General features: G+C 31.8%; 1 protein-coding gene across 16 annotated transcripts in view; it reads left to right on the forward strand.

Moving 5' to 3' along the window:
- The window catches only part of CNBD1 (cyclic nucleotide binding domain containing 1), a 539,688-nt gene that overhangs the window by 377,509 nt on the left and 147,503 nt on the right, over window positions 1-14,676 (forward strand). For 15 of the 16 annotated variants that reach the window (XR_003130387.3, XM_025433554.3, XM_025433558.3 and 12 more), the window contains 2 exons: window positions 8,799-8,908; window positions 10,481-10,631. The exons of the other annotated variant lie outside the window; for it this stretch is intronic. Coding sequence is in view for 14 of the 15 variants with exons in the window: in XM_025433554.3 (XP_025289339.3) it covers window positions 8,799-8,908; window positions 10,481-10,631 (261 nt within the window). In the remaining variant the exon portion in view is untranslated. The remainder of the gene's footprint in view (window positions 1-8,798; window positions 8,909-10,480; window positions 10,632-14,676) is intronic. 16 annotated transcript variants of the gene reach the window in all.

The raw sequence follows: 14,676 nt of genomic DNA on the forward strand, positions 1-14,676 counted from the left end.
CTTGGGCCAGTCCATTTAGTATGTGATTATTCATCTCTGAAATAATGCTGCCTAAGTAATTGAAATGAAATCAATGAAGGATGGTTAGGTAGTGTCAGAATGAAGTAACTAATCAGTGTATCATTGTTAAATGGACAATTACCATGATTAAATAGAATTTATGATTAAAATATATGATTGTCAGGTGAAAACTTATAAAACTTTTATTTTTCTACATAAATATGAAAATGATTTTCTTCTATTAGACTAATGCTATTTATGAAGCACTGTCTCTTGCAGATTAGGTTAGATTATCTCCTCAATCTTCTACAGAACTTTGTGAGATAAGGTTGTTTTGCCATTATGACTGAAAATTGTATTTTGATTCCAAATGTGAGGCTAAATACAATGATTACTTTCAGAACACACAATATCCCACTGAAATAAAAAATATATACCTACTTATGTATTTAACTAACCATCCCTCTCCATATGTATGTGTGTGATCAAGATTAATCATTCTCTCTCTCTCTCTCTCTCTCTCTCTCTATATATATATATATATATATATATATATATATATATATCAAGATTAATCACAGTTCTGGGAAAAAACGATGATATCAGTAAAATCAGAAATATTTTTGGAAGATGATAATCACACAGTTCCTGTGTTATTTGAAATGTTTCCTTTTAAATGTTTCTATTTGCTTAGCATCAAGTTAGTCATTGGTAATGCTACTGAAATTCTTTGGTGATCAACATCTCTTTCACAGAAGAAAGGTCTCTGGATCTTCCAACTGATCCATATTTGCTCAATACTACTTTTTCTTGTGGAATTAACCTCTTAAAAATAACAATTATGCTTTGTTTATTCTGACTGTGACACTATAGTCAAATAAGGTCAAATGTCGTTCTTTTCCTTAAACTCTTTGACTACATCAACAAGAGTCAGTTTCTTTCCTTAAATCAATAAGTCATAGTTTGTACAAGAAGCAATAACTAATTTTGTGAAATACTAGGAAACATCACTTAAAATACCATAAAAAAATTCAACTATCCAGAAATAAACTAAGTGAGAAAAGTGCAAACCTCTTATGGTCCAAACTACACAACTTTTGGGAATGATATAAAGAAGACTTAGGGAATAGATATTATTTTTTAAAGGTTTTATTTATTTATTCATTTATGAAAGGCATACATATATAGAGAGAGACACACAGAGACACAGGCAGAGGGAGAAGGAGGCTCCATGCAGGGAGCCCAATGTGGGACTTGATCCTGGGACTCCAAGATCACACCCTGGGCAAAAGTAGGCGCTAAACTGCTGAGCCACTCAGGGATCCCAGGAATAGAAATTACATTGGAATATTTAACATTTAATTCCACCTAAACTAATATATTGACTTCAATAAATTGAATAGAATGCTAAAGAAATTATTGACAGAGTATCTTATGGGACTTGAAGCCCATAAATATCAGGGTTTTCAAGGACAAACTATATTGTTTGAATATTTTTTCAGCATCATAATTTTATCTGGAAAAGCTAAGACAGTATATTCCAAGGAAATTTTGGTAAAATTTCAACAGGAAAACTTTTCTCGCTGTAATTATAATAGTCTAATGTTAAAATAATTAAGAGTTTTGGAGCACAGCATCACAATAAAGTAATCATAGAAAACCTTTCATAACTTTATTATCAACTTACACATGACAGCAGGGACATTTCAAAGCAATGGGAATAGGATAGAATTTTCAACAATTGTTCTGGGACCTTTATACATATGAGATAAAAATTCTTACCTAAAGGGAGCCTGGGTGGCTCAGTCGGTAAACTAAGCATCTGCCTTTGGCTCAGGTCATGATCCCAGGGTTCTGTGATCTAGCCCCTCATTGGACTACCTGTCTTTCTTTCTGCCCCTCCCCCTGCTTGTACTCTCTCACTCTTGCTGTCTCTCAAATAACTAGAATTTTAAAAAAATTCTTACCTCATGCATTATTCAAATATAAATAATATGAAACATTTAAATTAAAAAATCTTACAAATATATTGAAACAAAATATGGGAATATTTTGTTAGTAATAATTGTCTCAATTTTGAGTTTATCAAAATTTTAACAGGTTTGATCACATATAAAATAGTAAACGTTATGTGGTGAAATTATAAATATAAGAAATTATAAAACATAAATATAAAAATGTAAATATGTCATTCTTAGGGCACTATAAGTAAATATTTGCAATGTATAAAATAATGAAGATTAAATAACCATACTCTATGTAGAATTACTACAAATAAATAAGAAAAGACAAAAAGCTCAGTATTAAAAATGGACAGCATATATGACCAAAATTCATTAAAATTATACAAATAGTAAATATATAAACAAATGGATCCTAACCCTCAGTAAATATCAAGGACATAACCATTGAAATAATTAGGTTTCATTTTCCAATTTATCAAAAATTTATCAGAATTTACTACTAGATGCTATATGAAAAACTTAATTCATTTTTTTCAGTTTCAAGTTTTTATTTAAATTACAATTAGTTAATATATGATGCAATATTAGTTTCAGGAGTAGAATTTAGTGATTCATTACTTAAATATGGCACCCAGTGCACATCACAACAAATGCCCTCCTTAATGATCATCACCTACTTATCCCATCCCCCGCCAATTCCCTTCCAGTAACCCTCAGTTTGTTCTCTATAGTTAAGGGTCTGTTTTATGGTTTTAAATTCCACAAATGAATGAAATCTTATGGTGTCTATCTTTCTTCAACTGAATTATTTTGCCTAGTGTAATACAGTCTAGCTCCATCCATATCATTGTAAAGGGCAAAATTCCATTCTTTTTGAAGGCTGAGTAATATTCAATTGTATATGTACATCACCTCTTCTTTATCCATTCATCCGTCGATGGACATTTGGGCTCTTTCCCTGATTTGGCTATTGATGTCCATGATTGGCTATATGTTGCTATAAACATCAGGATGCGTGTACCCCTTTGAATGTGTACGTTTATATTCTTTGAGTAAATACCTAGTAGTATAATTGCTGGATTGTAGTTCTATTTTTAACTTTCTGAGAAACTACCAAAATGTTTTCCAGAGTGGCTGCACAAGTTTGCACCCCCTCCAACAGTGTCAGAGGGTTCCCTTTTCTCCAAATCCCTGCCAACACCTATTGTTCCCTGTGTTGTTAATTTTAGCTGTTCTGACAGGTGTGAGGGGATATCTCATTGTAGTTTTGATTTGTCTTTTCCTGATGATGAGTGATGTTGAACATCTTTTCCTGTGTCCATTAGCTGAAAAGTTTAATTTATGGAAAATTTTGCACTTATCTGTGGATGTTCATAGGACATTTATTGTAGTATATTTTTAACTACCAAAACTTCGAACCATTTAAAAGCTTAACTCTAGGCAGCCCCGTTGGCTCAGCGGTTTAGTGCCGCCTTCAGCCCGGGGTGTGATCCTGGAGACCAGGAATCGAGTCCCACTACCGGCTCCCTGCATGGAGCCTGCTTCTCCCTCTGCCTGTGTCTCTGCCTCTCTGTGTGTGCGTGTCTCTCATGAATAAATAAATAAATATTTTAAAAAAGAGAAACTATTTCAATATTAAAAAAAAGTTTAACTCTAGGAAAATGATTACATTCCCCTAAATTATGGTACCTCTACACCGTGGAGTCTGAAAAATAATGTTTATCTACACATACAGAAGTGGAAAGTTCACTAGAAAATATTGACAAAGATAAAAAAGAAATATTTTAAAAAGGTAATCAAAGCACAGAACAATATAAATGACATGATGTATTTATTTTAAAGTATGCATGTTAAGCTGATGAAACAGTCCTAACATACAGCACAATAGAACTCAAAGGAAATATTGTGGCAAACAAATGAGGCCTTATATATTGATACTAAGAATGAGAGTGAGAAAGGTGATTTTTAGGAACATGTATGCACCAAAAAGCCTCAAAGAATATAAAGAAACCACCGATAGGCTTATAGAAAGGAACAAGTACCATAATCACTGTAGTTAACTGTTTATAGATAGCCCTCTGAGGAACCGATAGACCAAATAGTTTAAAATTGGAGACAATTAGAAACTGAACGTTACAAATAAATAATTCAAGCCAATAGATACATGTAGAACTCTATATATGAGATCCACTTAACCCCAGAATATAAGACATAAGCAATATTTACAAAAATACATTGCATATAGTGTTCACATAGAGTCAACAGCAAAATGTATTTAAATCTTAGAATTGGTTTTAAAAGGACAGCAATGGTATAGTCCAGTCATTTTAAAATGGAATTTTTTAAATAATCAAGATAACTCAGATAAGTTGATCTACCTCTCCCAAACTTATAAGAAAAATTTCTATCTTACAAAAGTCCTTTCAGAAATAACCTTTGTATACTTTACTATTTCCTGTATAATCACTTTACATTCTGTACCTGGTAATTCCAGAGTTTTTGGTATTTGGAAGTCGATACCTATAGTTTTGAGTTTATGATGACTCTTGCTCATGGCACTTTCTTTCCTTCAGTGACTTTCAGTTAAAGCCCAGATATGCTTGAAATATCTGGAAAACTTGATCAAAATGTATATAATAATAGCATATTCATATATACCATTTACTGAGGGGTAGACACAGGTAAATATTATGTTGTATATTTACTGAAGTAATCCTTAAGTGTGAGGAGAACCAAATATTACAAAGCAGTGTTCCAAATTCAAATGAAAAGGCAAAACCAAATGTGTAATTCTGAAAGCACCAAGCTCACTAAAGCTCAAGTAACAAAAAGAGCAATATTAAATAAAAGACACGGTATATGTGAGGGAAGAATATGGAATTCCTTGAAGTATCATATACTTACACTTCCCCTATACATATATGTGTTTGTGTGTGTGTGTGTGTATTCAAACCTCTGGTTTTGAGTATATATGTTTATATATATATTTATATAGAATGTATGTATGTATGTATCTATTTATCTATCATCTATTTACTGAGAAAAAATGGAAAAGTGTAGATAATTCAAAGTTGGAGTTGATGGGAGTGTAAATTGGTGTAGCCACAATGGAAAACAGTATGAAGGCTCCTCAAAAAATTAAAAATAGAACTGTTTATGATACAGCAATTCCATATCTGAATGTTTATCCAAAGAAAGTGAAAACATTAATTCAAAAAGATATATGCACCCCTGAGTTCACTGGAGCATTATTTACAATGCCAAGATATGGAAAAAACTCCAGTGTCCATCCATTGGTAGATAAATGGACAAAGAAGATGTGTTTTATATACATACAATGGAATTACCACCTAGCTATTAGAAAAGAATGAGGTGTTGTCATTCGCAACAACAGGAGCGGACCTTGAGGGGGTTATACTAAGCAAACTTAGAGGACAGAAATACTGTATGATTTTGCTTATGTGTAGAATCTAAAGAATAAATGAACAAACAAAACAAAACTCATAAATACAGAGAATACACTGGTTTCCAGAGGGGAGGGGGATTGGCGAACGGGGGAAATGGGTGAACAGGATCAGAAAGCACAAACTTCTAGTTATAAAATAAGTTAAGTCATGATGTAATGTAAGCATGGTGACTATAGTCAATAACGTATTATAAGTTTGAAAGTTACTAAGGAAGTGGTACTTAAAAGTTCTCATCACAAGGAAAACAATTTGCAATTTTGTGTGCTGACTAGTAATTAGAGTTATTGTGATGATCATTTTGCAATGTATGCAAATGTTGAATCTTTATATTGTATACCTGAAACTAATATATAATATTGTGTACTACTTATACTTCAATAAAAAATAGCAGTCAGTAGTACTATTCTTCTATATCATTCTTTTTCCAGTAGCCTAGTTTTACAAGGAAGACTAGTATTCATCCAGCTAATGCATATCTTGCTTGATGCTGTATCAGTCTCACAGATCCTCAGATACACTTCTGGTTCAAAACTGTGTTTTGGTCTGTTAGGCTAATGGGCTGGGGTTTATCTTAATTAAGAAGATGTCCTTTAACAATCTTTCTAATCACTAGTTTCCATTTAAACTGAGACCTTAACTGTCCCAGTGCTGATGCTAATAGCCAGTAAGAAATTATCCTTCTTATCATGGCTTCTGATCTGATAATTGGAATAAAATAGTTTATTGGACTTACGACTAGTTTCTAGCATATAATAAACAACTGAAATAAAAAGAACAATGCCTAATATTTAGTTTCTGTGAATCCTTCTGATTTTCTTCTCCTCCTTATTTACCTTAAGATAAAATCAAGTTTGTTCTTTTTATAATGGCCTGATGATTTCCAGTTTTAGGATATGTGTCTGAATTTTTGATGAGGAGCTTCAAAACCTAATTTTTAAATACACATCAACTTTAATTCCTGAGCATCAATGAATATGACCTTTAAACAATAATAAAATTTCATCTATCTAGTCCATGACTAAATCTTTTCACTTAATATTGTATTATAATCCTTTGAATCCTTTTATGTTGTCATTTTTATGTAACCCAAGAGGAAAGGGTATAGAGATGACAATATTAATCTTGACATCACTGACATAAGTTCTTTGTAATGGGAAGCAGCATCAGAGGCCTAATGAGTAAAAGTAGGAAACATAATGGCGGGGGGGAGGTGGGGAGGAGGATTAAGTCTTTACAGATAATTCATATGATTTTTTTCTAGTCAAAAATAGTAATATTTAAAATTTCTTACCTGATGTTGATCCACATTTTTTGTAATATTAAATTCAGACTACTTACCTAGATGAAAATGGTTTTTCTATATTGTCTTCATTCAGATTAACATTTGCTATGGTTATTATAAAGACCTGAGACAATTGCTCAGGTAACAAATATCTACTCTATGGAATGAGATGGCCTCATAGACTTTGCTGCCATAATTGGGCTTTTTCATTGTTGCCTTGCCTTCAATGCAAAGAAGAATTTCTACTGTCTTTATCCTCTTTGGTATTATGTATGCTTCCCTATGATCTATATAGGGCTTTCAAGAAAAGATTTACAGTGGTGCAGCTCCGAAAGTTTAAAATGATGGGCTTCTTTAGTGCCTACTTAAGTGCATCCTTTTCTCATAACAGTTACCAAGAAACTCTATGCCTTCCTTTATATACTACTGATTGACTAAAAGAAGTAAAACAGTTATATGATAGTCCCTACTATAACCTTTTCTCTACTATCATATGACCTTTTAGTAGAAAGATACTTTGCTTTTCAGAGTAGGATCTATGAGAAAATTTCTTCTTGTCTATACAATTTACACATAATTTTACAGACCTACTTTACTTTCATATCTCAAGAAAATTTATAGTATCAATGTTTAGCTGTAAGAAATACAATATAAGAGAGAAGTGTTACCATAAAATTTTATTTAAGCAAAATAAATGATTGGTGACAGTAGAATAACCTTTTAATATTTTAATTATAAACTTTGAGCTCTGAATATTATATGAGGAAAAGGAGATGGCATATTCTCATAAACATGTCAACAAAGTAATTGAAATGTCACTTGATTTATCTTAAAAGTATTTTACATTATTTGCTGGCATTCGCTTTTTTGCTTATGGTAAATTATATTTACCAATTGTCACCTTGTTCTTTTTTTAACCATAATTTTTGAAGAGATATACTATTCTCTAGCTTATTTTTCAATATAATCAATATTTTTTCTCATGTTGATAAATGCTTTTCTACACTATGAGAATGCTTTTGAATAATTGAAAATGTTTTTAATTGTCTACTTTATAAAATCACAAGAAAAATACACATGTATCTTTATATTTATATTATAATTTTTGTGTTTGGAATTTTCAGAAAAAATATTGAAATGTTTTAGAATGAACAAAGCTAAAATTGAATTTGAAATAGTTAATTTTAAATTATATTAGTTATAAATCCAATTGATTTTATTTAAATTACATTATGTTGATAAATCTCATGTTATATAGATCAAATGTTTTTTATTTACATTGCTTTTTAATCCATTGATAGTTGTAAAGATATTATCCATTTCACCTTCAAGTATATCTTGGCCTTAGTGTGGCTTCACAAATTTGAGAAAATAATAATTATAATAATAATAATATGTTTTGTTACATAATATTTTATGCCAGACCTTAAGGGAAGTACTCAATACACACTTAATTACCATGAGTCAAGTATAGAACAAGGATTCCCAATTTTGCCATTTTAAAGATGAAAAGCTTGAAGCTCAGAGAAGTTCTATAATTTACTTAGGGTCACTTGTGAAGTGGGACAGTAGAGTTTTAAACCAGGACAATATGGCCTCAAAGCCTTTGCTTTTAGCTACTGCTATCTTTAGTAGAATGCCAGTCCTAGCTCAAGGCACAGCCTCCAGAGAGCCAAAAGTTAAATACTCAGGGATTCTGTGAACTGGTTGTTAAGCCACTAGCAATTTGAAGTTAGCCACGGAAGGGATATTTTCACCATAAAAATCAGCAAATACTACAAATTGGGACTTGATGCACACTTTCATTTCCTCCACCTGACAGTTTACTAGCATACCATTGCCCCTACTACCAAAGTCTTCTCAATATTTACCTATACATTAGGTTACAGATATAAATAACAGATGTAAATTTTTTATCATTTGCTGAGTATTGCCTATAAACTGCTAGCCATTAACAAATTTGCCATTAAAAAAAGAAATTTGCCATTAATAGTTCTGAATTAAATATGTCATCTTTTATTGTCATATCTAAAATAATTTTTTTGTAGAGAAGAGTGTGTAATGAATTATCTCTTTTATTTTCAGTGATAGTGGAAAGTGGAAAGATAATTTCTTTTGTGGCCTATATCAATTCTGGATATTGTAACATTTATAGAAATATTGTAGGACTTACGAAACTAGAACCAAAAAAAGCGGTAAGTTTTAAACCTATATATTCTCTTTAGTCATAATTGAATCTAGCCTAATTATTGAACATTTGCTATTTGTTTGTCTTCTTTTGTTAAATTTCTGTTCAATTTTTTGGACTAATTTTTTTTTGTTTCTTTTCTTTTTACTGAGTTGTAAGTTGTAAGAAAGTAAGTTACATTATATAGAGTTGTAAGACAGGAATGACCAAAAAACACATTAGAGATGCTTAATACCTTTATTCCCCAGAGAAATGCAGATTAAAACCACAAGTTCCCACTTTAAGTATATCAAATTGGCTAAAATACACTTAGCATATGACCCAGAAATTCCACACTAGATATTTACTAAAGAGAAATAAAAATACACATTTACAAGACGACCCACATGGATCTTGATAAGCCAAAAAACTGTAAATAATCCCAATGTCCATGGACACTTGTATGGATATAAATGTTGTGATATCTTCATACAATGGAATGCCATACTTCAATAAAGAGAACTAATGCATTCAAGAATATATATGAAGCTCAAAGCATTAGGCTGAGCAGAACCATCAAACCCAAAAGAGTGCAGTCTATATGATGCCAGGTTTATGAAGTTCTAGAACAGGCACAGAAAGAACACTAATGCAGAGTGATAGAAAAGTTAGAGCTAATCCTTTTTGGATTGGTCAAACAGTCTTCAATAGCATTCAGTTCAATATGTAAAATAAACTTCATTGAATTCTGCTACATGAATTATATTCAGTAGGAAGATTTGTCATTTATACAAGTGGCAATTCTTCAAGTTAGATATTGTCTTTTGACCCCAGGATACTTAGTAAAGGTTTCTCCTGCTCTGAGTTCCTGTCATCATCCTACTCTGAGAGCTATTATGCTTTTAGATTTTGTTTGTTTGTTTGTTTGTTTTGTTTCTTATTTTGCTGTTCATCAGCTACTCCCCATTTCATGCTGTAGAGAATTCCCAGAAAAGGTAATTTGGAGTGTTGCCTTTTTCTCCAGAATCATGCATACTAAAAACCTGTAGGTCCTTTTCCACTGTTTCCAATTTGGAATTAAATCGCTAGTTCCCTGAGTCAAACTCACTTTCCATGTTTCTTTTTTATTTAAACAAGAAACTCTGGATGGAATTCCATCTGTGGCCATTAATTCCATCAATTCTGGTCCTGGCACTCTGTGCTTATTTTCTTATTCACAATTAATCCAACAAATGTGCCTTGCGACTGAGGCTAACAAATGTTAGATCACAAAACATACAAAGCTGAGCTAGGACCTTGAAAAATGGAATGAGCTCAATGTTTGCTAAACATCTTAGTGGATTAAAAAATAATTTGCAGGTCACTGAATGACGGTACTTTTAATTACCTTAGATATGCTGAAGTTATTTATCAATTTACTATGGTTCTAATATAATTAAATACATATATACATAACTGTTTTCTCTGACTTTATTGAAATTGCAATTTATATTAAATACCGTATACCAAAATGATTTATGAACAGTGAATTTTTTATAGTAACAGTATCCATTGTATGAAAGTAGTTTCATTGAATATCAATTATCTGTCTCTCTTACAGAAAAAAATTAAAAAACTTGTTTGTATGGGTAAACTTAAGGAAAAGGAGTCCTTTGGTGAGATTAGTGTTCTTCTTCAAGTTCCTTTCACATGTACTATAATTACTGGAAAAGAGGTTGAGATGGCAATCATTGAAGATAAGGACCTATTTGGTAAATACACACATGTCTTTTATGCCATTTTATTTGATGAAGTTTTGACAAGCATGGATATATTTCACAGAAAGATATGGACATTCAAGAGTAGGTGTATATATATGTATTTACAGAAAGAATATATCTATACATAGTCCCCTTTAACATTTCCATTTCTGTCAGATTTAATTGTGCTACTTTTAGGAAGTATTAACATATTTCAAAACACTTTGATTTGAAAATAATAAAGTATCTGCTCATTCCCAAGTTACCATTAATAGCATCATTCCTTCCTTCCTTTTATGAAACATCTTTTGGTTTTTCATCTCTACAATTTTTGCTTCTATGCTTCTGATTCAGGTCAAGAGTGTGCTCTCTTCTAATGTTTAATCTATACCAAGTGTATGTGAAGAATCATGGCTTCTAGCATTTAAGCCTTTATCTGAAATTCTAGCATTAGCAGTATTAAAAGAGTAATCACGCAGCCACCTGTGTTTGGTCCTCCAAACATTATACTCAAATAGGAAATGCAATTGAGTATGAAGGATAAATGAATAGGGATTAATAAGTGATGACAACAGGATATTTAAGAAAAATATAGTTTTTTTGTATAATAAAACTAATAATATCAACCATTAGATAAAGGATAAAAGAGGAAAAATTCATAAAAATTAACATGGGTGAGAAATTTCCTTTAAATAAACTCAATTAGAAACATTCCTGTGATCATCCATGTATGATTGACTAAATCCCCTTATCCTGATTTTCAAGTTTTGTTTATGTTTTTTAAAGAATATGTACTCTCTATCTGCTTGACTGTGATTTTGCTTAAATTTAAACTCATATATACATTTTTTTTAATTTATAAATTTGAAATAGCATTGATTAATTTTCTTCGTTTCTGTGACATTCAAATACAACCCCCAAGGTAAATGTGACTTAAAAATTAATACCAACCATCAATTAAAATTACAATATTCTCACTTGATATAGGCTAAGTTTTTCTTTTCCTGTACTAATTACATTAACTGGTGCAAGGCAAATACACTGTGGACTCTTTTATGTAAATCAACATTTCACACATGAAAGTACCTCTTTGAAGCATGTATTAGAATATTCTTTGCTGTCTGGCAACCTAAAATTAAAATAGATGGTATAGTATAAGTTTAGTTGTGTTTTGTATGTGTGGTGTATGCTTAATATTTCTTTCTATATGCTTTGTTCATTTGAGGCTGAGTTTTAAAGCTACTGACACGTTGTGTGCCTAATTAAACATTTCCTAAACAGAAATGTTCTTAAGGGTTATATTTTGCTTGTTTTTCCAAAACTTATAAGAAAATAAAATATTTTACAGTTGACCCTTAAACAGCATAGATTTGAACTGTGTGGATCCACTTATACATGGATTTTTTTGATAATTACAGTACTGAAAAATGTATTTTATCTCCCTTATGATTTTATTAATAACATTTTCTTTCCTGTAGCTTACTTTATAAAATATATATAACATACAAAATATGTATTAATTGCTTGATATTAGTAGTTTAGTTTGGGGAAGTCAGAAGTTATACATGGATTTTTGACTGCTCAGGGGTTTGCGCCCCAGCCCTTGCTATTCAAGGATCAACTGTATTTAATTTGAGTCTTTTTTTTTAAAGATTTTTTTTTATTTATTTAAGAAACCGAGAAAGAAAGAAAGGAGAGAGACAGAGAGTTCAAATGGGGGGAGCATCAGAGGGAGAAAGAGAGAAGCATACTTCCTGCTGAGCATGGAGCCCAACGCAGGGCTCAGTCTCAGGACCCTGAGATAATTATCTGAGCTGAATTCAAGAGTCCGATGCTCAACCAAATGAGCTGCCCAGGCATCCCTAATTTCAGAGTCTTAAAAAAATATATTTTATTTATTTATTCATGAGAGACACAGACAGGCAAAGACACAGGCAGAGGGAGAAGCAGGCTTCATGCAGGGAGCCTGAAGGACTTGATTCCGGGACTCCAGGATCACGACCTGAGCTGAAGGCAGATGCTCAACCACTGAGCCACCCAGGTGCCCCAGAGTCTTTTTATTCTACATTCTAATTATTTCATGTTTTATTTCAACAAAGTAAAAAAAAATATATATATATATATATATATATGAAACTAAATTTTTTTTTCAAACTATTTATAAGAGACACAGAGAGAGAGTCAGAGACTTAGGCAGAGGGAGAGGCAGGCTCCATGCAGGGAGTCTGATGTGACTCGATCCCAGAACCCCAGGATTACACCCTGGGCCAAAGGCAGACATTCAACCACTGAGCCACCCAGGCTTCCCAGAAGCTAAATCACTTTAATGAGAAGTGTAATGGTCAGTTTTCCTGAAGAATCATCTCCACACATGAACAATGTTCCTTATTTTTGCATTTTCATATTACTTCATTGTGTTTCCATCTATCCTGCTATTTATTATCTGAAATATAAATCCATCTCTGTAAAATAGCGTAGGGGAGGACTTAAGTGAAAGTAAAATGTCCCTTAAAATATACCAAGGTGATGACAAATTAGAAGCATTAAAGTAGAATAATAAACATGTGCCATCTTGCAATCAGGATGTAATACCATTATTAGCTGGTGTATTATATTGGTGATAGGGATAATTGTTTATATTTGAAGTTGTCTGTTAAAAGATAGACAAAAACTAATAAAACCAATTTGCTCCAACAGAATTCTCAGCCATATGTGGATTACATGGCCTGCACTTTCTAATTTATCAAAAATTGTTAAATATACTATTTCTTTTTAGAATTATAAATTGCATTACTGGAAAACCAAATTAAAGTTCATGTCTTTTCTTAGGTATACAAGTCACATTCTCTCTATTTGTTACCATATAAATCACATTGAATGACCCAGTTTATCAACAATATTTAGTAAATACCTAATGGGAACAATGAATTCACTAAACTTATACCTTGGGGATAGGCAGAACAGAATTTAAGAAACACAAGAGATTGCATAAATGTGAAATACTTTATCTGGAGAATTATATATACAACTATCTATATGCAATCCTAAGGAGCCATGCAATAATTAGTTTTGAAGTATTTAAAAATACTTAAAGAGTGATTTCTTTGTTATTGCGGGTTATTAACTTTTGGAAAATAGGAAATAACTTGTTTTACAACCTATGTACATGCTTCTCAGACATTACCTAGAACATCTAAATAAAAATGGGACTAGAATTATTAAGTTTTAGTAAATATATACTTTTTTATATAATGCCACTGAGAATATAGTTTATCAGATTGTCATTTTTATGAAAGTAACATGTGTTTGTTTAGAGTCAGACTTTATACCTCAAGTCATTTAGATTAAAATTATGAATACCAAATATTTTAATTTTATTGGTATCTGAAATTCTCCTCCTACCCTAAAACAAGTATACTACTTTTGTAATGAGAAAGAATTGCTTTTAATATTAAAAAATGAATTACCATTGTTTTTAATTATATCTCAATTCAATCATTACTGGGCAGCCTAGGTGGCTCAGTGGTTTAGCGCCACCTTCGGCCCGGGGCATGATCCTGGAGACCCGGGATCGAGTCCCATGTCAGACTCCCTGCATGGAGCCGTTTCTCCCTCTGCCTGTGTCTCTGCCTCTCTCTCTCTCTCTCTCTGTCTCTCATGAATGAATAAATAAATAAAGTTTATTAAAAAAATTTAACCATTACTGAAAAAATTAAGGATAGCTATAGATTTAAGTTGTCTTTCTTAAAAGGAAAGTTTCAATTCCACGGTGACATTGCTACAAACTATGTAGCTGTTTGTACATAGTTTTTAACAGAAAGAATGTTTTTAAATAGAAAGAATGTCCAAAGACTTTTATCTTTGATAATTATTCTCTTAATCAAAAGCCTAGGAAACTAGATTTTTTACTATAGATAGATCTTTTAGACATTTCAGAAGCAATGATTACATTCTTATCGAAAAGATCTACTTCCCAGTACATTGGTATTTCTCCTTGCTGAGGCAGGTTCTAACCAAGTGTCTCCTTGAAACAATGCTCATCAAAAGTACTTATACT

Source organism: Canis lupus, chromosome 29 (assembly GCF_003254725.2).
Source record: "Canis lupus dingo isolate Sandy chromosome 29, ASM325472v2, whole genome shotgun sequence".
Classification (NCBI taxonomy): Eukaryota; Metazoa; Chordata; class Mammalia; order Carnivora; family Canidae; genus Canis; species Canis lupus.